This window comes from Capronia epimyces (assembly GCF_000585565.1).
Source record: "Capronia epimyces CBS 606.96 chromosome Unknown aczIQ-supercont1.2, whole genome shotgun sequence".
NCBI lineage: Eukaryota > Fungi > Ascomycota > Eurotiomycetes > Chaetothyriales > Herpotrichiellaceae > Capronia > Capronia epimyces.
In genome coordinates, this window is record NW_006912905.1 from 1,224,827 (window position 1) to 1,245,427 (window position 20,601).

The 20,601-nt window shown below is 52.1% G+C and overlaps 9 protein-coding genes across 9 annotated transcripts; 5 read left to right on the forward strand and 4 right to left on the reverse strand.

Moving 5' to 3' along the window:
• Positions 1-1,492: 1,492 nt before the first annotated feature.
• On the reverse strand, positions 1,493-1,894 carry A1O3_02261 (biphenyl-2,3-diol 1,2-dioxygenase; the record flags this gene model as incomplete). Its single annotated transcript, XM_007732402.1, has 1 exon — positions 1,493-1,894. The coding sequence occupies one exon, from the start codon at positions 1,892-1,894 to the stop codon at positions 1,493-1,495; it is 402 nt and encodes a 133-aa protein (XP_007730592.1).
• Positions 1,895-2,369: 475 nt separating this feature from the next.
• Positions 2,370-3,833, forward strand: A1O3_02262 (uncharacterized protein; the record flags this gene model as incomplete). The annotated part of the gene is made up of 1 exon (XM_007732403.1): positions 2,370-3,833. One exon carries the CDS (start codon positions 2,370-2,372, stop codon positions 3,831-3,833), a length of 1,464 nt encoding a protein of 487 aa, XP_007730593.1.
• A 1,305-nt stretch (positions 3,834-5,138) lies between these two features.
• Positions 5,139-6,848, reverse strand: A1O3_02263 (uncharacterized protein; the record flags this gene model as incomplete). Its single annotated transcript, XM_007732404.1, has 1 exon — positions 5,139-6,848. One exon carries the CDS (start codon positions 6,846-6,848, stop codon positions 5,139-5,141), a length of 1,710 nt encoding a protein of 569 aa, XP_007730594.1.
• A 680-nt stretch (positions 6,849-7,528) lies between these two features.
• Positions 7,529-8,470, reverse strand: A1O3_02264 (uncharacterized protein; the record flags this gene model as incomplete). Its single annotated transcript, XM_007732405.1, has 1 exon — positions 7,529-8,470. The coding sequence occupies one exon, from the start codon at positions 8,468-8,470 to the stop codon at positions 7,529-7,531; it is 942 nt and encodes a 313-aa protein (XP_007730595.1).
• Positions 8,471-8,767: 297 nt separating this feature from the next.
• On the forward strand, positions 8,768-9,694 carry A1O3_02265 (uncharacterized protein; the record flags this gene model as incomplete). Its single annotated transcript, XM_007732406.1, has 2 exons — positions 8,768-8,877; positions 8,926-9,694. 2 exons carry the CDS (start codon positions 8,768-8,770, stop codon positions 9,692-9,694), a joined length of 879 nt encoding a protein of 292 aa, XP_007730596.1.
• Positions 9,695-10,310: 616 nt separating this feature from the next.
• On the reverse strand, positions 10,311-11,074 carry A1O3_02266 (uncharacterized protein; the record flags this gene model as incomplete). The annotated part of the gene is made up of 2 exons (XM_007732407.1): positions 10,311-10,373; positions 10,427-11,074. The coding sequence occupies 2 exons, from the start codon at positions 11,072-11,074 to the stop codon at positions 10,311-10,313; spliced, it is 711 nt and encodes a 236-aa protein (XP_007730597.1).
• Positions 11,075-11,473: 399 nt separating this feature from the next.
• A1O3_02267 (uncharacterized protein) lies at positions 11,474-16,280 on the forward strand (the record flags this gene model as incomplete). Its single annotated transcript, XM_007732408.1, has 4 exons — positions 11,474-12,443; positions 12,502-13,588; positions 13,636-13,840; positions 13,890-16,280. The coding sequence occupies 4 exons, from the start codon at positions 11,474-11,476 to the stop codon at positions 16,278-16,280; spliced, it is 4,653 nt and encodes a 1,550-aa protein (XP_007730598.1).
• Positions 16,281-17,082: 802 nt separating this feature from the next.
• On the forward strand, positions 17,083-17,802 carry A1O3_02268 (uncharacterized protein; the record flags this gene model as incomplete). Its single annotated transcript, XM_007732409.1, has 1 exon — positions 17,083-17,802. The coding sequence occupies one exon, from the start codon at positions 17,083-17,085 to the stop codon at positions 17,800-17,802; it is 720 nt and encodes a 239-aa protein (XP_007730599.1).
• A 684-nt stretch (positions 17,803-18,486) lies between these two features.
• A1O3_02269 (sorting nexin-41) lies at positions 18,487-20,587 on the forward strand (the record flags this gene model as incomplete). The annotated part of the gene is made up of 5 exons (XM_007732410.1): positions 18,487-18,574; positions 18,626-18,882; positions 18,930-19,196; positions 19,246-20,439; positions 20,492-20,587. 5 exons carry the CDS (start codon positions 18,487-18,489, stop codon positions 20,585-20,587), a joined length of 1,902 nt encoding a protein of 633 aa, XP_007730600.1.
• Between the last annotated feature and the right edge of the window lie 14 nt (positions 20,588-20,601).

Genomic DNA, 20,601 nt, shown 5'->3' on the forward strand with positions numbered 1-20,601 from the left:
GTTTCTGCTGGCAAGCGACACGGAGCTGGTTTAAAGACGCATGGACTACAGTGGACACTGGACACAGCGGAAGAGAAGCGGAAGAGACGGCTTAGGGCTACGTACTCGGAGTCTTGATCTCGGCTATCTGCCTCGATCGCAGAGGACGGCAGATTGTGCGCAGAGCTGGTGACAGGCACCTGATAGGGCTAGGATGGACATATCAGCGCAACAGCGACACAGACCATGCAGATATGCAGACCGGCTATGCACAGTCCTTGAACGTACAGTATGTGAAGAAGTGCCAGTGGTTCTTCTGCAGTGTTTACGACTGCTGTCCAACCCCAACCCCCAACCCCGATCGTAGCAGAGCCAGAGCCAGTGCATCGTGGAGAGCTCGGAAGGCCAACCTGTGTCTAGAGGGGCGTTTCAGATCTGCTTTGCACTTTATTACAGCATATACTACAGAGTATGTCAGATCGTCCAGTTCCTTCAACTCTCACCGTGACACTGCAGTTGGGGATGCTTGTCAGTGCCTGGTCCCTAGGTAGAGGTACCTAGGTACCTGCTGGGTAAGGTACTAGGGACGGTGGTGATATTATCGGTGTCTGACAGATGGTTTCACTCGGTCAGACCCCTTTGCTGCCCTCACTTGTCCGTGTGTCTTACCCCGCACAAGTCAATCAGTTATCATGTCTGACGAACTTTTTAGCGAAGCAGGAATATCAATAAGCCGTACTTCGTCACTACTACGGCATGGACAGAGTCGCCCTTCTTCTCGTCGGCACAACCTTCCTCCAACCTGTGTCAGACAGAACCTACTGTGCTGTCATCAACGACCTGATGTAGCTCCCACAATCACCCAGACTCAAACTCGAACTCAACCAGAGTGAAGTGTCCATAGTCACGAATCGAAAGAGAAGCGAACCTTAGGGGTGAACCTAGTAATGGTGCACCGCCGGGATAACAGAAGCTTGTCCTCCGACCCAAACCCTTTCGATGTTACTCCTACTATCCTCCTGTTGTCATCTGTCTCATTCGTCTCAGGGCCAGCTTCTTGATTCAGCCAACAGTTAATCTACCTACTTGTTTGCTAAGGGATCATTTGACAGACCACATGGGTATGTCCAAACTCTGCCTCTACATATGGGGTCCGCTCTTCACCGACCTCCCTCTCGCTCTACGATTGGCCTAGCAGTTCACCATCAGTGGCGAGTGGATTACAACCCTATCCATGTCGTTGGGAGGACCACCATGCTCTTCTCCCATATCTTTCACCCAGAGATTGACTGCATATGCCTCACTTCCTCCGTCATACGTGAGCCACACCAAGCTTTCAGCAAGTCTGCCCTGTGGTCAACTCTGATCCCCGATCTGAATCCAACGCATTTTCTCTCAGAATCGTCAGGAGCTGTGACCCATTTGGTTTGATAACCTGCACGCCGGTAAGTGGCGGAGTCAGCATAGGAAGCAAACCCACCAAAAGGATGGGGAAGATAGTTCATGCGCGTTCTTACTCGATCAGGTTTCCATCGGGGTCGCGGATGTAGACGCTCCGTAGCTGACCTTGGGCTCCAGTCCTTGCTACCACCTGACCGCCTTCAAGGACTGTGATCCCTTTCTCTAGAAGCCTTTCTAACACCTGATCCACACTGTCTTCCACCAGGAAACAGAAGTCCCCGCTCCCAGGTTGGACATGTTGAGCCTTAGGCTCGAATTCTTTGCCGCTCAAGTGCAGGTTGATCTTCTGTCGTCCAAAATGGAGTGCATGCCGAGTGATGCTGGGATCCTTGGGATCAGCAAACGAGCTATGTTCCATCCCTAGAATGTCCTGATAGAATTTGACGGTCGAACCGATGTCTCTGACCGTCAAGACGAGGTGGTCAAGTGACTTGACTCGAGACATTGGATTCATTCTTGGCTTGATGCCCGTTCCAGTTGCCTGCGAAGTCTCCGAGACGGTTGAGTCGAAGCGCCGGTAGATGTAGACCTCACACAATCAAGATGCTGGCCAAACGCCGCGATCCATGACATCAGTTGCTAATCCCGATTCAAGGTACCACCAGGTACTCGTACGACAACTGCAGTAGACGAGGAGATAAGAGGAGATGAGATGAGATGAGATCCGAAAACACAACAGATGAGATAACCTTAGATTAGATTAGACCGGATTAGATTAGATGGGGCTGGATTAGTGATTAGTGCATCTTCACCCTTTTGTAGTTCACCTCATTCACCTTCTTGTTACCATTCCTACTAATTAGGTGATTCTAGCCACGCGTCGTAGCTGGGCTCCAACGTCGAAACCATCGTTCGACCTTTTGACTTGCGCCGTCCCGAGATCTGATATAGCATCTCTTTGCAAAGCCAACCCTCGACTTTCTCGCAACATGGTAACAACAAGAGCCCAAGAAAAGAAGATCCATGAGACTCCCAAGTCGTCTGCTTCACAGAATGGCTCCTTAGTCGTCACAGCTACGCCGGTGCCATCGGGTGACAGTCCAGGGTATTTCACACCAGCGACTTCGAAACCTGCCCGCATTGTTACCCAACCCACATTGTTGGAACAGCTCGAAAATGATGGCAATGAGGCGATGCAAGAGGCTCCAACTCCCCAAGCTTCACAAGGCGATGACTCGCAGTTAGTTGTTGAGATTCGGAGTCAACCACCGTCGGAAGAGGAAAACTCGGCTGGTGGCGATGTTCCTTCCAAGGCTTGGCCGACCGACGAGGAGAAAATCCCTTCTGTTTCGGACGGAGAGCCAGCTTCTGACATCAACACTGAGCTGCCTCAGCGTCCAAAGGCGCCCGAGTTGTACTTCACCCCAATGACGACCAGTAAACGCAAGCGTTTTGACGGCGATGGCGCAGATGACTCGACACTTGAGCCTGAATCTCTGCAGGAGCAAACTCCTAATCAGCCTGGCAGGGAGGATTCGGAGATACCAGAAACCGAAGATGAAGACGATGCTCCTGAGGTGTTGAGCAGCAAGGCTGCCGCGCAACAGGCTCTATCGACACCTATTCCGCCCTCTCGGAGCTCAACTAGGAAGAGGAAGAAGACGAGCGTCAACGCTGACGCTGGGGTAGCAACCTCGACGCTAGGAAACGACTCCACGCCTAAACAAGTAGGCACAGAGAGAGATTTCGCCAGCCTTTCCCAGCCTTTGGAGGCGGCGCCACGAGGACAGTCCGACGAAACCCCTATTGAAATGCCTGCGGAACTCATCTCCACGAGCTCGCATGGTGCGCTTGAGAATCCACCAGCGCCGCTTACACCTGGCGAAGTTCCTGCTCCTCTGTTCGGGACACACCAAGAGAACACAGATGCAGCTACAGCGTCGAGCTCGATCGATACTGCTCAGGTAGACCAGGCCGCTCCCGTCAAGGCACTGTCAGATGTCCAGGAAGAGATGCCGTCAGCGGTGTCCGGGGATCCCATCCCTGATCCTGAAATAGTAGACGCCGACGTTCGAATGGACGATTGGCAAGGCAGTCAAGATGTCAATGATGGATCTGCAGTTGCCGGTAGTAACGCGCAGATCAAATCCGACGACGTCCACATCCCCTCGTACACACCAACCACGTCAAGTCAGCAGAAGGAGAAGGACGTCGTCCCAGACCTGGAAATTGCTACGGACGTTGCAATGCCAACAGTACAGGCCGAATCTGCGAGCAGTGCATCAGGCCGAGATCGATTCGCATCACAAACGAGACCGAAACCACGACCGTCTCGGCTCCCGGCACCGCAAGCAAAGGCGACTTCGCTCCAGAACTACCGAGAGAGCCTTCTGAACCGGCACCCACGGACAACAAAGTGGGGTCCGCGCAGAGCCAGGTTTGTGGGTGTCTGAAACAAAACGACAGAGACTCGTTCCTGTTGGAATCAGATGCGACAACACGCTGGAGGTGCGAAGAGAACACAACAACACACTGGCGGTGCGAAGAGAACAGACAACACGCTGGAGGCGCGAACAGAACACGACAACACACTGGAGGCGCGAACAGAACACAAGAAAAAAGCAGCCAAGAGGCAAGAGGCAAGAGCCCCATGTTTGCAAAACACATTACATCACATACCTATCAAACACCTAGGAGATGACTGTGACTGAGACTGAGACTGTTCTTGATTGATTGACACACAACGACGGAAGAACCTGCTCAATCTGTCTCAACCTAATTGTCTGCCTATGGAGGGCCGACGTATCGTCTCGACCTAATTGTCTGCCTAACCAGGGCCGATGTATCGTCTGTGTGAGTGTCTGCCTAATTAGGGCTGATGGATCTTCTGTGTGAGTTACAGCACAGCACAGCCCTAAGCTGTACTGTACAGCTGAACCGACCGACGGCCCCAGACTTGACGCGACGAGGCATGCATGCATTGTGTTTGTGAGATGGACAGACTTGACGCGACGAGGCCTGCATGCATTGTGTTTGTGGATGTGAGATGGACAGACTTGACATAGAATACACGGGAACATAAAAGTTGTTGTTGTTGTTGTCTTTACGGAGTACTTGGATGTGTTGTGTTGTCTTTACTTGGTTGGATGCATGGCGAACACACGGACACGGAAAATAGATCTGGATAACTAAGGTGCCTGAGGTACCTGAGGTAAAACTGAATTGTACACCATGTCCACGAGGTACGGAGTACTTCGCCTTCGCCTTCCCATCACTGTCTGCGTCCTCCGTCCCCATTAAAGTCTTCACTACTCTACTACGGACCTCGAGCTCCAAACGGTTCAATCGCACGTCAAGAAACGTCAGTCGTAGTTGATGCTCATTTGAATTGCTCGAAACCGCCAAAGTAAAGTCCTGGCTTCATGGTGACGATCGTCATTGTTATTGTTATTCGTATGCTTTGTAGATTGCTCTTGTTGAAGTACAAAGGGACAAGTACTCGGTACAGGAACAAGACAGTCTGATACCTTGGAACTCCGAGTTCACTGCCTCGTCAGTCCAGGTGCACCAGACCCGACTACATAGGCGGCTATCCTGCATTTCTCGAAAAGGGGAGGGGGAGAGAAGAGGAAACAAGAGATGAAAAGGTAAAATATCAGCCCTTGTGTCTGCATGGATCCTCCTTGCCATATGCCATCTCCGGTTTAGTGTGGGCCAAAAGATGGGAACAACAGCAGAGCAGTGTCAATGACGGTGTTTCAACAGGCCCCGTTTCTCCCTGTGACCGCTCTCACGGCTAGCGCTTCGATGCGCCGGGCGTACAGGTCCATTGCGTGAGCAAGAGGATCACCGAAGATGACTTGTCGCAGCTGCTCATCCTTGACGATAGAGGCTGTCACGTCAGACTCTTTGCCGCCGTCCGGCACGCGGAGAACTATCAGACGGCCAGCATTCGATAGGGTCGCGGGTGGGACTTCCCACCACAGCTTCCGGGTCGGTAAGGATGGCTTTGATTTCGGCTGCTTCGCCTTCGGTTTCTTCGTAGGGTTCAGGGACAGGTCGAGTCGAGATATTGAAGCTCCTAGCATGTTCAGGGGAGCAGTGGAAGGACACGTCGTAATGGCCTCGATCTTGGCCTTGGTGTCAGTTTTGGTCTTGTTGGCGGGGAAAGACGGAATCGGGCGGGCAAGAAGATCGACTAGACTCTTGACATATGCCCTTTCAGCACGCACAACTGGGTCACCTTCGTTGATGAAAGAGTGGAACAGACATTTGCGCAGTCGCCCGTCAGCACTGTCGGGTTTCTGGAGGGCCAGGAGACTGACAGGCGGCGCGCCAAACGCGATGCAGTGAACCCTCTTGAAACAGCCCGTCAAGACATTGAGTTCCGACTCTACCGTCTCGGCGAGCATGTGGGCGTACAGAAGGCTGGCCACCGCGCCCCCAGCACTGTGACCCGTGATTAAGAGAGAGCAGCTGGTCCGATTGGGGTTCTCTTCCAGGAGATGCCGCAGCCTTGCCGCGATAGGCCTGACCATTGCTTTGGCGACTTTCAAAAACCCCGAATGGCACAGGTTGCCTGCGTCATCGAGAAAGCCTGCTGGCGATACTGGCTCGGTACTCAGATTGACTCCCCAGTCACGAATGCTGAGCATGCTGGTCCCACGGATCGCGAACACAATCGTCTTTTTGTCGTCGCATGGTATCGACTTGATCACCATTGCCTTGGTGCCGAGTCGACTGTCGGCCGACACAAAGTCCTTGCGTTCCGCCGTCGAGCGCGGCGAGTAATAGGCCGACGCGGAACACTGTGCTGCGAGGCACAGGAGTGGGTATGTCGGCATGTACACTCGCAGAGGAGGCAGTGAAGCAGGTAGTCGCGAATTCATATATAGGTCGACCTTGGAGAATACATTGACCTCCTTCTCTTGACCTGCTGGTTTCGGCGGCGGTTGAGCCTTCTCCTGCCTTACCAACGCCCTCCGCGACTGTTGAGCCGCAGAGTATATTCCACCATCATCCCCACTGCCAGATTCCTGTAGTGTAATAGCAAGCTCTTCTGAAGAACCTGAAAATGCTTCTTCGTCAATCAGCGATATCACGTCACCCAGTTTGTCTCCAATCTTCTCTTGCAATCCATAGCCAGCAAGCCGTGGTGGGCCAGAATGTGCATGGATTGTCTGCGACTGGGGCCAGGTATGCTGAGGTTGCAAAGATGCCGTACTGCAATCTACTTGTCCGTTACAGTTCGGTGGCAGGGAGACGGTCGAGCCACCGTAAGGCTGAGGTACTGGGCCGACATAGTGACCCTGCGGCTGAGGCCATAGAGGCGGTTGCTGCTGATACACGGCCGTCGGTGTGCTCAATGGGTAAGGAAGAGGACTCGATGCGATGAACACAGGAGCTGTTCCGCCCGTACGGTCCCCATTCTTCTGTCGCTTAGATGCTTCACTGAAGAAGAGAGGCATGGTCTCTTCTGGCTTCAATGGGGGCGCCGCATCGCAGTCGACCGCCCGGTGTTGACATAACTTGGATGATGTTGGTCACCCTTTGCGTCGCTGGATGGTCTTAAAGATGGAATACGCCCCAATACTCGTGGAGCCTCGCCTTCCGCCTTGCCGCCTGTTAGTAGCTTAGCAGCTCCAAGTTGTCAACATCGAGGTTACTCGGCTCACTGGGTGCACCTCCGGCGTCTGCGCCACGATCGGCGTCCAATCACGTTTCAAGGACGGCGTCTTCCTAGGCGGAGTACGGAGTACCGTGCAGCTCGATTGTTTTAATCCCCCTCGCTGTATAGTGTATAGTGTACAGTATCCAGTGTACTCCGTATGGATACCTTACAGTACTAAGGCCAAGTGTCTTGTAGTAGCAATTCACGTCTGTGTGGACATGGTACGGGTACTGCAACTTCAAGGGTTTCACAAGGCTCGGATGTCTCTTACGATCTTAGAAGCCTGGGCTCAAGCTTCTACGCCACGTTGGTCCCTACGCGGCCCACGATGGAACGATATTGTGCCTGTGTGAATCAAGTGTCTTCCATCCAAAAGCTACCAGGTATAAAGTCGAGCATTCGGCTCTGCATTGCATTTACGTGGTCAGAACCCAGAACCCAAAACAAACCCATAGCAGTAACCATCGGCCGGCGCGCTCAGATCGCTGTCCCCCTCTCAAAACTCTCCCGGATATCAGTGGTGTATCGATCATAAAACCGGGCCAACTTCAAGTTGAACTGCTTGTTCTTGTCGTTGATGTAAGTGACATCGCCTTCGTCGGCCTCCCGTCCGCGGTCACGGCGTTTCTTGAACCTTGCTTCCTCTGCCTTTTTCAAGTCATTCACCAGACGGTCAACATTCTCGCGTTTCGGCTTCTGTTCCACAAAGCCTGTACTTTCGTTGTTCGCATAGAATCGCCCATCTTTATCAATGGCAACCAGTTCCCCGTTGTCCATTTCCACAATCTCCAGTCCTCCTGTTCGCGCTGCATTTTCCAATATCTCGGCTTTCTGCCGCTCATAATCCTCTCGGTGCTTGCCACCGTCTTTCCGAGCGTTCTTCTCCAATTCACGGATCTGCCGATCGTACATTTTGCTGGCTTCCGCGCTGTAGTCCTTGAAAGCGTTGTTTTCTCGGTTGCCTTTCTTTTGTTGCATACGCTCATCCCATCTTTCGCTCTCTTCAATGGTATAATCCCAAGCACGCTTGCGTTCGAATGCCCCTTGACCTTCGTCCTCCTCCGTATCTGCTTTCAGTATGTTGTGGGATGCAATTGCCGCTTTCCTGTTGAGGCTCGCGAGCAGCTCGGGGTCCACGGCGGCGCGGTTGGCTTCCGCTTTCGCTTCGGCAAGATTCGACTTTGCGGACGCCGTTGCTCGCGATTTCAAAGCCGCAAAGCGCGCTAATCTATCTGCGGTAGAATCCTTGGTAGAGGTAAATCCTACCGCTGCTCCTTGGGCGTCGGCTGATTCAGCCGCAACATTGCTCTCATCTTTCTGCACGCCTTTTTCCTCTTGGGAGTCTTTCTTGACCTCTGGATTTGGGGATGAGGCTTCGTCAGGTAGCGGGCTGAGTTTGCGCCGCTTTGCGGGAGGCATGGCGAGTCAGAGGTAGAACGTATTGCAACAGGGGTAAAATCAGCTTAGCAGGGAGACTTCGTTGATTTTGATTACATAGGCTGCCAATTTGAGATTGTTGTACGGAGTGCTCGATGTCAAACACTGCCAGCAGAGTGCGGAAAAGGCTGGCTCGCCGCACCTTCCTCTTGGGGAGGGCGAATCGATGACGTTAAAAGTTGCCCAAAAAGTTACCCGACGATGAGTCCACATGGTGGTATATAACAGGAGTAGATCTTTGAGAAGACCTGGACAGCTTCAACCAGACGATCCCTGCAGATGGCCCAGGCGGCTAAGAAAAAACTAGTTGTCGCTGGTGGAAATGGATTCTTGGGGACTCGCATCTGCAAATCTGCGGTCGCTCGAGGTTGGGATGTCACCTCTATAAGGTATCCAGCTTATATATCCTCCTGCGAGCACTGCTAATCGCAGCCTAGTCGCTCTGGCGAACCCAGATGGTCTTCAGTCACATCGGAATCGACTCCTCCTCCATGGTCAACTTCTGTAACCTGGGCCCAAGGTGACATCCTGAAACCAGCCACCTATACTTCGCACCTGAAAGACGCTGAGGCCGTTGTACACACGATGGGAATATTGCTGGAGGCAGATTATAAAGGAGTCATCTCCGGAAAGGAAGGTATACTGTCCGGATTGTCGAGGGCATTCAGCACAGCAAAGGCCGGCAGCTCGAACAACCCCTTAGACCGCCAACCTGGAGGAGAGCTAGGAAAAGGCGAGAAGGATGGCCAAATCACATACGAGCTCATGAACAGAGACTCTGCCATTGCCTTGGCACAGGAAGCTGAGAGATCGGGAGCAAAGACTTATGTCTACATCTCAGCCGCAGCCGGGGCACCCGTGCTCCCTAACAGATACATCACCACTAAGCGCGAGGCCGAGAGTACCATTGCAAACAAGATGGTCAATCTCCGAAACCTATTCTTCCGGCCAGGATTTCTGTATGATGAGAGCCGAAAGTTTACCCTCCCGATAGCCGCCTCCGGCATGGTTGGTAGCACAGTCAACAGCATGGTAGGAGGCAGTTTGACCCGCATTTTCGGTGCTGCAGTAGAAAAGCCGCTCAAAGCAGACCTGGTTGCAGAAGCAGTGGTGGAAGCCATCGCTGACGAGTCTGCCCAAGGGGTGGTGGATACAAAGCTGATCGAGGCTTTGGCGGCAAAAGCCTGGCGAAGGACGATGCTCTGATCCGGGGGACTATTCAGTGCATTTGTTGTATATTCTAGTAAAAGAGTTCGGCATTGTTTTACTACCATTGACGGCGGACTGGGGAATTGTGATACACTCTGTATAGGCTATGGAATGAATGGAGGCGCAACTCCATTTCACCCAACCGACCTAAGTTCGTACCACAGATCTGCGAACTCGGTGTAAGGGCCACAACATGCGACCAGACACCCACTCTCTCACGTGTTGTATGAAGCAAAGCCTGCAAGGAAGCTGACCCCGGCTTGAACGATGTTGGAATTCAGTTCTGGTAACCTAGTCTTCGTCACTCCGCCATAAGTGTCAAGCCTGTAGCATACCTCGAGCCCCCTGAGCAGGGGGTCCGAGAGCTCTATCATACAGACTGAATCCCTGAACGCCCTGTACTTGTTCCCAACCCGCTATGCTTTCCCACATCCCAGAGTGAGGATCATTTATTAGACACATCAATTGGTCGAAAGGTTGTCCTTCATAACCAGCAGAAAGGTCCGCGAAAGAATTGCAGTTTTATACAGAGGGTGTACCCAGACGAGGCCGCCGCTATTTCGTCGATCATGAGACAACTGCACCTGCCTGCCTTGCCGACATGGTCAGGCGGTTAAAGACTTGCTGTAGTAGAAGCCTGCTCCTCAGGAGGCTCGAAGAGAACTTTGCGGGTTAACTACAGGATATGTTAGCGGAGATCATCTTGTCACATACTAGAAGTCGACTTACGGCCCAAGTTCCCGCCAGTGAGGCAACAATGCCGCCAGAAATGAACATTGGTTTCAGCCCTCTTGTGCATTTGAAGATGGCGCCGCTGAATGCGCCCGCCAAAATACTGTTCGTGGCATCATGCTTCCCTCTGTAATAATCAAGTGTTGAGTTGATGCCGTTGTACATCATCGCAACCACACCAGCCGAGTTCCCGAGGAAAGGTCCTCGCCGGGTGATGCTGTTCAAGACGCTGTTCAACCGTAGCTTGGGAGGCGCCGACGCAGGTGTTCGATTCAGACCTTCTATCAGACCCCATGCTCCTCCCGTAGTTAAAGCTGTGAGATAGACGAGCCCTGTCCCGTAACACAAATCATCCGACCAACCGCGAGAAGGTAATATTGATCTGGAGCCCGGGAGCTGTGACAGTTGCGATTCGTCTAAGGTAAGGTAGTCCAGAGTTTGTTGGTTCAAACCGGCGAGAGGATGGAGTTTCGATGCATCTGGAAGAGAGGAGCTACCGAGAAACGATGATACATCTGTTGGGGCGGTAGGATCGAAGGAGGGTGCTTGCGCGAAGCCCCCAGCCGACGGCGCAGGCTCTGCATGCTGGGGCTCCGCACTTTGTCTGGATGATTTCCTGCCGGTGAAGGCGTCCCAGATTGACATGTTGAAAGGGGCTTCGCGAATCAAACACAGAGAGGAAAAGAAATCGAACCAAATCGAATTGGCCGGTAGGATCGTGCTCAAAATCGAAGTGAAGGACCAAACTTGTCGAAGAAAATGTTCGAGATAGAGCGAAAGGCCGTAATTCCGAGCTTGACCCGATCGGGACATACCCGCGATACAGAGAAATACCAGCAGTAAAAAATATGTATACTCCGTACCTAGGATCTATTATCTATTTTTCACTACACTCTCCGGACATTAGGACGATGGACTGTCTCAGAGGGCCATGCCTCTCTGGCAATGGCCGGTGACACTAGAGATGACCTGCACTTTCCAATTGCTCATCCTCCTATCCACTCCCTCTGCTCGATGTCGCTGGAGCGACCCAGGGTAACGATTATGGAAATAATCAATGAGGCACTGGCGACAGATGTCCCCCTTCCAATCCGAATCCTGTCGGAACTGGGCAAAGGATCTTTGCAGAACTTTTTCCGCAATACTCCCGAGGCATCTGAGCCCTCTCGGCTGTTCGCCCTCTGGCGCAAACTCGTTCTTACCACAACCAGCCCTCAGGTGGTCAACACCCATATCACCGCTGCCTGCAATGCCCTATGCGTATACCTGAACGGGGGCTCCTCAAGCGCGCTTGCTGAGATCCGGGATTTCGTCCACTCTGAAGAGACGTGGTTCGATGCTTTTCAATGTTGCCACAAAGCCTTCGGCGATGGAAAAACAAAACCGGCCTTTCAAGTCCTGGAGAGTCTCTGCCACCTGCTCAAGGATATAGACCAAGACACCACCGCAACAATCTTGAAAAGAGCCGCGCTTCCGTTGATCAGGGTTGTTCTTCTGTCGTCCCCACGGTCAGATCTCAAAAAGGCCTGCCTCATTTTGACCTGTTTTGTTCGAAAAACACCAATACTGGGCCAGTTGGAACCACTCGTCAGACAATGCACGGAACTACATTATTTGGTTTGGATGCGACTCCTGGCAAGATATAATATTCCTCTCGAACAGATATCCCAACTCGGTGGGGGCAGTATCACAGATCTTTTCCTTGCGTTAACCTTTGCCATGACCGACCATGATACAAGAACTTCGGCTCTCAAGTTACGCTCAACTCTATGCAGTAGCGACTCCAAGCTGGAGATCTTGGCTCAGAGTGTTGTAGAGTTATACCTTGAGAGCAATCAATCCGCACTGGGTGATTTTGCAGAAAATGTCTTGCCCACCATCCTCAATACCAAAGAAAAGCTCATGGGTTTTGTCGAGCCGTACGTCAGCTCCGGGTTCGAGGATGAGACGATGATGGCAGTGTTTCTCGCTGTTTTGAAGGTTGGACGGCTTCAGGGTCTTCTCTCCGAACAAGGTACGTGCCGTTCCTCCGCCACACCACTCGCTATGTATATTTGCTAACAACAAGTTAGAGATACTGGAAATATTCCGCGTCAGGCCTACCCGACTCTCCGACAATGGGCCTGACTACTCTCGCTTCAAGCGTTTGATGGCCACCGCCAGCCCTGAAATACGAATTCTCGCCTATAACCTTCTCACCTCATCACCGTCAGGAAACGCCCCCGTCCCCTCGGGTGTCCTGAACTGCATTTTGTCGAGTCTGGACTATCTGCATGATGATGCTGATGCGCATGAGAGGAGCGAAATACTGAGCACCACGCGGAGGCTGTTGAAAAGAATTCAATCCAGTTTCTTATCCCTTCGTAAATCAGCCACCTCACGTGCTGGTCTTAGCGAAAGCAAGACAATTGAAGCAGAATACAAATCATTTGAATGTCGTTTGTACAATTTCTTGAAGGCTGAACTTCGGGCTGGTGTCTCCTACCCGCGCCACAGTCTGAGCCTGCGCTCTTTGCAATACTTCTTCGACACGACAATCGCGCCGGATGTCTTCGAAAATGACAGAGAACTGGCCAAATCTCTGTGCTGTCTTGTTCTCGACCCATTTGAGGAAGTGCGAAGCACTGCCTCAACCCTGCTCCAGTTTCTCGCCGTCCAAGTTCCAGACTTGGTGTCTGGGGCTATCAGCGCTGCAGCTTTGAATAGGATCGGGGTCGTGGCAGCTAAAACTATCAGGGGTGATCATGCAGATGGATTGGGGAGGCTTTGGGCTGTGTCCGGTCTCTCGCACAAATCCACGTTGCTGTCCTCCCCGATCGGACACGAGACTGCAGCTTATACAGGCCTGTCGCAACTTATATCACTATTGAAACAACTAACGTCGACGTCCGGAGATCTGAGGCCTGGGTCCAAGCATCCCATTCACGCCTATTTGCTGGCAGTCCATTATCGACTAAGGGATCTACAGGCTCATGGGGATGAACAGATGGATAATAACTCTGTCCCAATCTTGAATATTTGTGTCAAAGTCTGGGACCACGTGCGGACTCAACTTTGTGTTGACTCGCCGGAGACTTCATCAGAGCCGGAGGATGAAGACACTAATGAAGGGCCTAAGGATCTTCTGGCTTACTCGTGGCGAGCACTGCGAGACTCTAGGTACCACTTCGTCTTCTAGACCTCATGTCCTCCGCTAACGCAATCAGTCTTGTCATACAGTCCTTGATCATCGCTACAAAGCCTAGCAGGGTGCTGTATTCGGCAATCGGTGATCTTTGTATGGATCAGCTAATTTCCCTGCGGCATCGAGGAGCGTTTTCCACCGTTGCTCAGACCTTCACATTGTGCTGCGACAAAGTTCGCGCAAGTCCGGACGCTGCTACGCGTGAGCTCATAGAAGCGTGGTACACAGTAAGTACAGCCCCCCAGAACAGCATGAAGCGTTGCTGACCCACAACAGATTGCACTGCATCAGATTGATGAACAATCCGATCGTCTCACCCGTCGCTCTGCGGGCCTCCCTGCGATGATGGTGGCCCTGCTCAGTCCTGCTGACAACACGTTCTTCTCTGTCGCAATTTCTGATCTCATGGACGTTGCTAAACGACCAACTGGTGACGGGGATTCTGACGCGGGCAACATGAAACTACCGCAGGTCCATGCACTAAATTGCCTGAAAGAAGTCATGACCAACTCACGATTTTCGGCTGTTGTTGTTCAGTATCTTTCTGGAATACTTGCATTGGCGGCCAACTGTCTCTCTTCCAGGATTTGGGCCATCCGAAACTGTGGATTGATGCTGCTAAGGGCATGCATAAATCGCCTCGATTCGACAAGCGTAAACGAGGCCTCTAATCACGTCGACCAACTTGCCAACCGCGAAGCCAGCACTGGCAATCCGTTTATGATCGCGGTCCGTCTGCTAGGATCAGCTACAGACAGTGCCAACAACCCAGATTCCGCCACGGAACATGTCTTTGCTGCATTAGACCTGATTGGTCATGTGCATCCTGATGAAGCGATGGCGGATGAGACAAACAATATCATCCTGCGGCAACTGTCTAACTCAACGTGGGCTGTCAGGGATCATGCGGCGTCCCTGCTGGCCACTCGACTATCTGGCCTGCAACCATCATTCGCAATGAAGAAGCTTATCGGAGAACCTCGACTGAGTAGACATGAGAATGAAGCTCATGGCATGCTACTCTGTTGCAAATACATCCTGACATTGGCTGGTGGAGCAACCACCGAGCCTGAAGTCAAGTCGGTCGTCGATGTCCTTTTGAAAAGCACTTCAAGAGAAGAAATAGGTGGACGCTCGCCTTATGTCAGAGCTGCTTTCCTCGATGTACTGAACGAGACTGCTGCGCTCATTTTGAGCAACAGCTGGGATCCTAGCAGTCTCGAGAACGCTTTCTCATTCGAATCCTTCCAGTCTTCAGCAGTGTGTAATTCAGTTCACTGGCCCTATCTCCTGCGCCGGATCCTTCTGTACCGGACATACCTCTACATGCTCCGAGACGTTTCATCCTCTTTTCCAGATCAAGAAGAGAGCTCATTGATCACTTCATTCCTTGCCGCACCGGATTCGCTGCGTTATTTGCTGGATGTCATCAAGGCCAAGCATTGCAAAGCACCCGCACGCGCCATGATCAGGTTCCTTGTCATTCTCATACACCAGGGCTACGACGAGTTGTGCTCCCAGCCGGATATCCTTCATCAAGCATTTTCATGCTTAGCTCACAGCCTAGAGCATGCAAGAGACATTCCTGTCGGCGTCCTGCAGCAGATCAGTGGCAATATCGGCCTCGATCAGCTGGCATCCACTCGCGAGCTTGGAAACATGGCGATAGAGCTAGAAGCATTTCTATTGGGCATAGAGCCACCAAGTCATGGAGGTACTGAGGCTGCTTCACGAACCAAACAGTGGTTATCACGGGTCGAGTTCGCAGCAGCCGACCTGTTGGATTTTCCAACCAGACTCAGTGCAGCAAGAGCACTGTCAAGATATGCCGGGAGTTCCAAAGGCCTGCAAGGCCTTGGTTCGACGCATGAAATTACCCTTCGTTTGCTGCTGGTGTTGTATGATTTGTTGAACGATGACGATGAAGAGGTTCGCTTCGAGGCTGTTCAAGCTACGCGTGAGTTCCAGCTACGCCGATCTCCTGCGATGGAGAATCTGGGACTGTGCGCTTTTGCTGCAAGGGAACTGCTGCTCAATGAGATAAACCAGCGGTATCTAGGAACAGAAGCATTGAGCTATGCTGCTATCACGAAGTTAATGAAGGTCGGGCAAAATGGGGAGGGTCCAGTTGACATGGACGTGATCACCGCCCCTTTTCAGACCCCAGTTGCGTCAAGCCTGCGTGTTATCTTCAAGGGGAAGGACGATTTGTTTGCAGAGGAAAGACAAAACCTCTACATCGACGACCTTCGTGAGATCAATGTCTGGACCCAAATCTTGTATCTGGGGGGGCTGCGGTTCCTGACTCCAGAACAAACCGAAGAAGCGATTCAATGGACCTTGGAGGGAGTGAAGCAAATCCTGCGTATTCTTCAGATGGAGCAAAGGTCCTCGACCCTGGCCTCAAATTCGGAGCAGCACGACGCTGAAGAGATGGACAAAGACTCTACGTTTTCCCACCCTCTGGGAGCGACCTATGACCATGAAATCATGGTAGTCTTCTTGCGAGTTGTCAGTCTTGCACGCATCCTTCTCGCTGATGGGATTTCCACAGTCGTCTTCGACGACTTACGGGAACAGCTAGAGCGGGTGCGGGTGAAATGTTTAGATGCGCAGGTGAATGAGGTCCTTCTAGGAGCGGTCAACCTTGCGCTCGTCGATCAGTGAACTTAACAATGCTTGGACCGGGCAGAAGAATTCACACAATCGTCCTCTGCAATAACTTGACCGTATCCAAAGCGCAAGTGGGCATCTGATTACATTCACATCACATCGGTCCCCCACAGCACAGCATCGACCCCAGTCGGCCCAAGCGAAGTTCTAAAAGTCTTTCAAAAACTGCTAAAACAAGGCACAGTAGGTCAACAACCACTCCAGAGGTTCGTGATGGCTAACTCTGGAAACAGTCTTGTACCTAAGCTGAAGAACAGCCACAGCCACAAGCCACGAGCCACCACAATGAAAGCCGGTCTGACCGTTCTGGTCTGCTTCCTCGTCATCACCCCAGCCTGTACATGGATAGCCTGGAAGCTCTGGATACCAATGATACAAGACCACTTGCAGATGATGGAAGAGGGAGAAGCACGGGCAGCTGCTGGTGAACCAGAGACAGGAAATGCAGCCACAACGGAATGAAGGAGCATCTGAAGGCTTCCGTGGTCCAGAAGCTTGGAGAAGCACATCGTCACAGTGGGAACTGAGTGTCTGGCAGTGAATTGTATATGGTTAGATGGTTGTCAAGACGATGAGCTTGAGTTGCCATTGAGTCTCAGATGAAGCTTGAGTGTCGTTAAGTCTCAGATGGATAGACCTGGAAACTTGGACATTCAAATTTCATTCACATCTTGGATGCTTAACCACAGCCCCGACACCTCTACTGCCAGTGGTAGTCTTGTCTTGTGTCTCTCTCTCTCAATCACACGTAGCAACGCTACTGCCTCTTCAGCGTACAGAATTCTGAGCAATCATAATGTCTTTCGCAACCGAAACAGTTACAGCAACGACCACTGACTTGATCCCATCAACTACGCTTGAGGATGTAACAATCACCGTCACATCTCACTTGCATACGACCCTTTCGGCAACACACGGTCAAACGATCACCATCTTCTCTCCTTCACTAGTCCCGCCCTCTTCGCCGACCACAAAATACACCCCGGGGGTAATCACCACAACAGAAACATCAACAGCCACGGTCACCGAGCTCGATGTGTATTTGCAGAATGCTCGAGGAAGCCTATACTCCACATGGGTTATCTCTTTGTCGGCCCCCGCTGGGTCGGCCACATCGTCCACGCCTTTGATCCCATGGGTCTACGTGGTAGAGCCGCAAGATGGCGGTTGGAACAGCTGGTCCAAGGGTGCAAAGGCAGGATTGATTGTCGGGGTAGTTCTGGCAGCTATGCTGCTCGTTGCGATACTCCTCTGCTGCTGTAAGAAACGGAACATATGGTTTGTTCACGGATGGCCAGGGTCAGCTCAAGTCGACGTCGCCCCTCCGCCCAATCCAGGTCCTTCGATTGTACAGCCCACGATTGTGAACGGCCCGCTCATGCCCTACCCCCCTGGTCAGCTTAACTATGGCCATGGATATGCACAAGGTATGAGAGGCGGAGGCGGGTCTAGAAGGTACTTTACCCAGAGCTACAAAGAATGGTTTGGGAAGAAGCAGGGACAGAGAAAGGATTGATCCAACATACAGTGATTGAGCAAGCAATCCGTTCAAGCCAGGATGGAGCGGACCACGTCGGGACGCGTCTGGATTGAAGTTACTAGGGGGGAACTTAGGGAAGCACCAGGGCGATGACAGTTTAGCTGGTCGAAAGTTGCCATCGTGCCCTACCGTGTCATCATTGAAAAGGATACTATTACCAGCGTCAAGACGGGACTGGGTCATGGAGTAACAGAACTCATAGATCCATGTACAAGAGAGGTTGCTTGCCGAGGGGTGGTGTGGAAATGGGCTGGAGATACAACAGTTCAAGGCTGTGGCAAACCCAGACATATGAGCCAGACGGGGCTCTTGCTGAGCTGAACAATACCTCCGAAGGGCCTAAATAGTATGCAAAACGACGATTTCGCCATCCCGGCCTGGTACAGTGTCCTTGTAGCATCTCTCGCACTACTCCGTACGTACCTTGCAATTACATGAAGCGGTGCTGTCAAAGCGCAGCCGTTAGAGCGACCAATGACGTGAGGGCCCCGGCGCGGGCAGGTTCCAGGCATTGGAGGTGTGACTTCTGCTACTCTTCTGCGAATACACATATCAACTCTAGCACAACGGACCTCGAACAAGACGTTTATCTCACCAGGACTTGGCCTTGTGTTCATCTATCAACTGCCTCTACAGACAGCGACGGGGCTACATGTCGAGATGTGGCAGGACGATGAGGACAACAACCCATATGGCTCGTTCGACAACCAGAGCGCTGAACCGAGGAATCCGGCTCTGAGTGCTTCTTGTATGCCCAAGCGAACGCCCGGACTGGCGAATTGCTAACTTTGAGACCTAGATTCAAATCAGTCATCTCCTCCTTCCTCACATTCCTCTCCGGATCAGCCGCCGCAGTTCTTGTCGCGGCCCGACAATCTGAGCGACGAAGACGAAGACTATGACAGGAGCCTGGAACCAGCCCCTACGCCTCCAAAGGGTGGCTATGACAGCCGAGTCCAGCAGATCCTATATGAGAACCCAGACTTGGAGATCATCATAACCGATGCAGGCAAGAGTTCGGATGGCGGGTACATTGTTTACAAGATTCGGACCGGTGTACGCAAGCATACCTCGAATGAAGACTTTCCACTTACACATTTCAGGATATTGAGGTGACTAGACGGTATTCTGAATTCAGCTCCCTGCGAGCTGCCCTCGTCAACCTTCACCCCACTCTGGTCATTCCACCTATACCCGAGAAGCACACCATGGCTGACTACGCTGCGAAACCTACCAAAGCGAAGGAAGACATTGGGATCATTGATCTGCGGAAGCGCATGCTAGGTGTGTTCTTGAACCGTTGCCGTAGAATGAAGGATGTGGTCGAGGACGGTGTGTGGTGGCGGTTCTTGGATCCTAATTCCAGCTGGGTATGGACTTCTCTACCCGTAACTATCCGTTCACTCTGACAGTCTCCAGAACGAAGTTTTGCATGCTCATCCAATCTCATCTATACCGAAAAACAACCTGAAAGCACCACCTCTGGACCCTGCGAACCCTAGTCCTGCCCACAACTGGTTACCAGTACCTTCTTCCTCCGCCAAAATCAAATCTGCCGGACTAACCTCAAGCACTGGGACACCGATATCTCCCCCAGATCAAACGTACCCCTCAACTGCGTCACATACGATTCCTGGCCCACAGGTCTTTGGACGCTTCCCCGTGGCTACGGATAAATTGAGCGAAACAGACCTGGATCCATACTTTATCAATTTCGAGGCCTCTACCCGTGAGCTCGAACTGTTGCTGCAAGGGAGCATCGAGAAGGTGAATCGTCGAACACTTGAACATCTAACCAAACTCTCAGCAGACCTCGCGGAGTTGGGTGCGCGCTACAATGGCTTTTCCCTCTCGGAGCAATCCCCGACTGTGGCGGCCGCAATCGAGAGGATAGGTCAGGCTGTCGACAGCACATATATTTCCACGGAGGAGCTTGCGTTGGGCTTGGGGGCCACTTTTGCCGAGCCCATGCGGGAGAGTGCACAATTCGCCGGGGTCGTGCGCAATGTATTGAGGTACAGAGTCCTCAAGAGAGTGCAGCAAGACATGACGAGGGATGACCTGGAGAAGAAGCGCAGTCTTCTCGATTCCCTGGAGCGCAGTGAAGCCGAAGCGAAAAGGATCGATGCTTATCTTTCGGGTAGCACAACACTCTCAAGTCCGCCACGTCGATCTGTCTCCAGTTCTTCTGCCCGAGGTCCCCTTGAGCGGCAGGGTGGATCTGGAAGGGAAGGACACGAAGAAACCGAGTCTGTTGACTCCGACTTTCCACCCACTCATGGTGAAACGCCCTCTTCACCCCCCTCAGCAGCGCAGGGCCATCCAAATCCACAACCAGACCCAACTTCGCCAATGTCACATAAGAAGTCCCCAAGTGGCAATTTTGTGACCAACAAGATCTTTGGCAGTTTCAGGCACGCGGTCAATGGGTTTGTTGACGTTGATCCTGAAAGGACGAGGCGTGATCAGATTGGGAAAACGAGGGAAAGCTTGACCCAGTTGGAGCAGGCACTTGAAGTGTCCGAAAAAGACGTTAAAGATGCAACACATGGCGTCATGCGAGATCTGAAAAGATTCCAGAAGGAAAAGGAAGATGACTTTCAGAGATACATGGTAAATATTGACTTTCCTACACAGAAGAAGAGCCGATACTAACACCTGCCAGATCGCCTATGCCAGATGTCATATCGAATGGGCTCGGAAGAATCTGGAGACTTGGTCTGAGGCGAGGGATGAAGTTGACAAGATCGTTGCGAGATAATCTCGCCCAGGCAT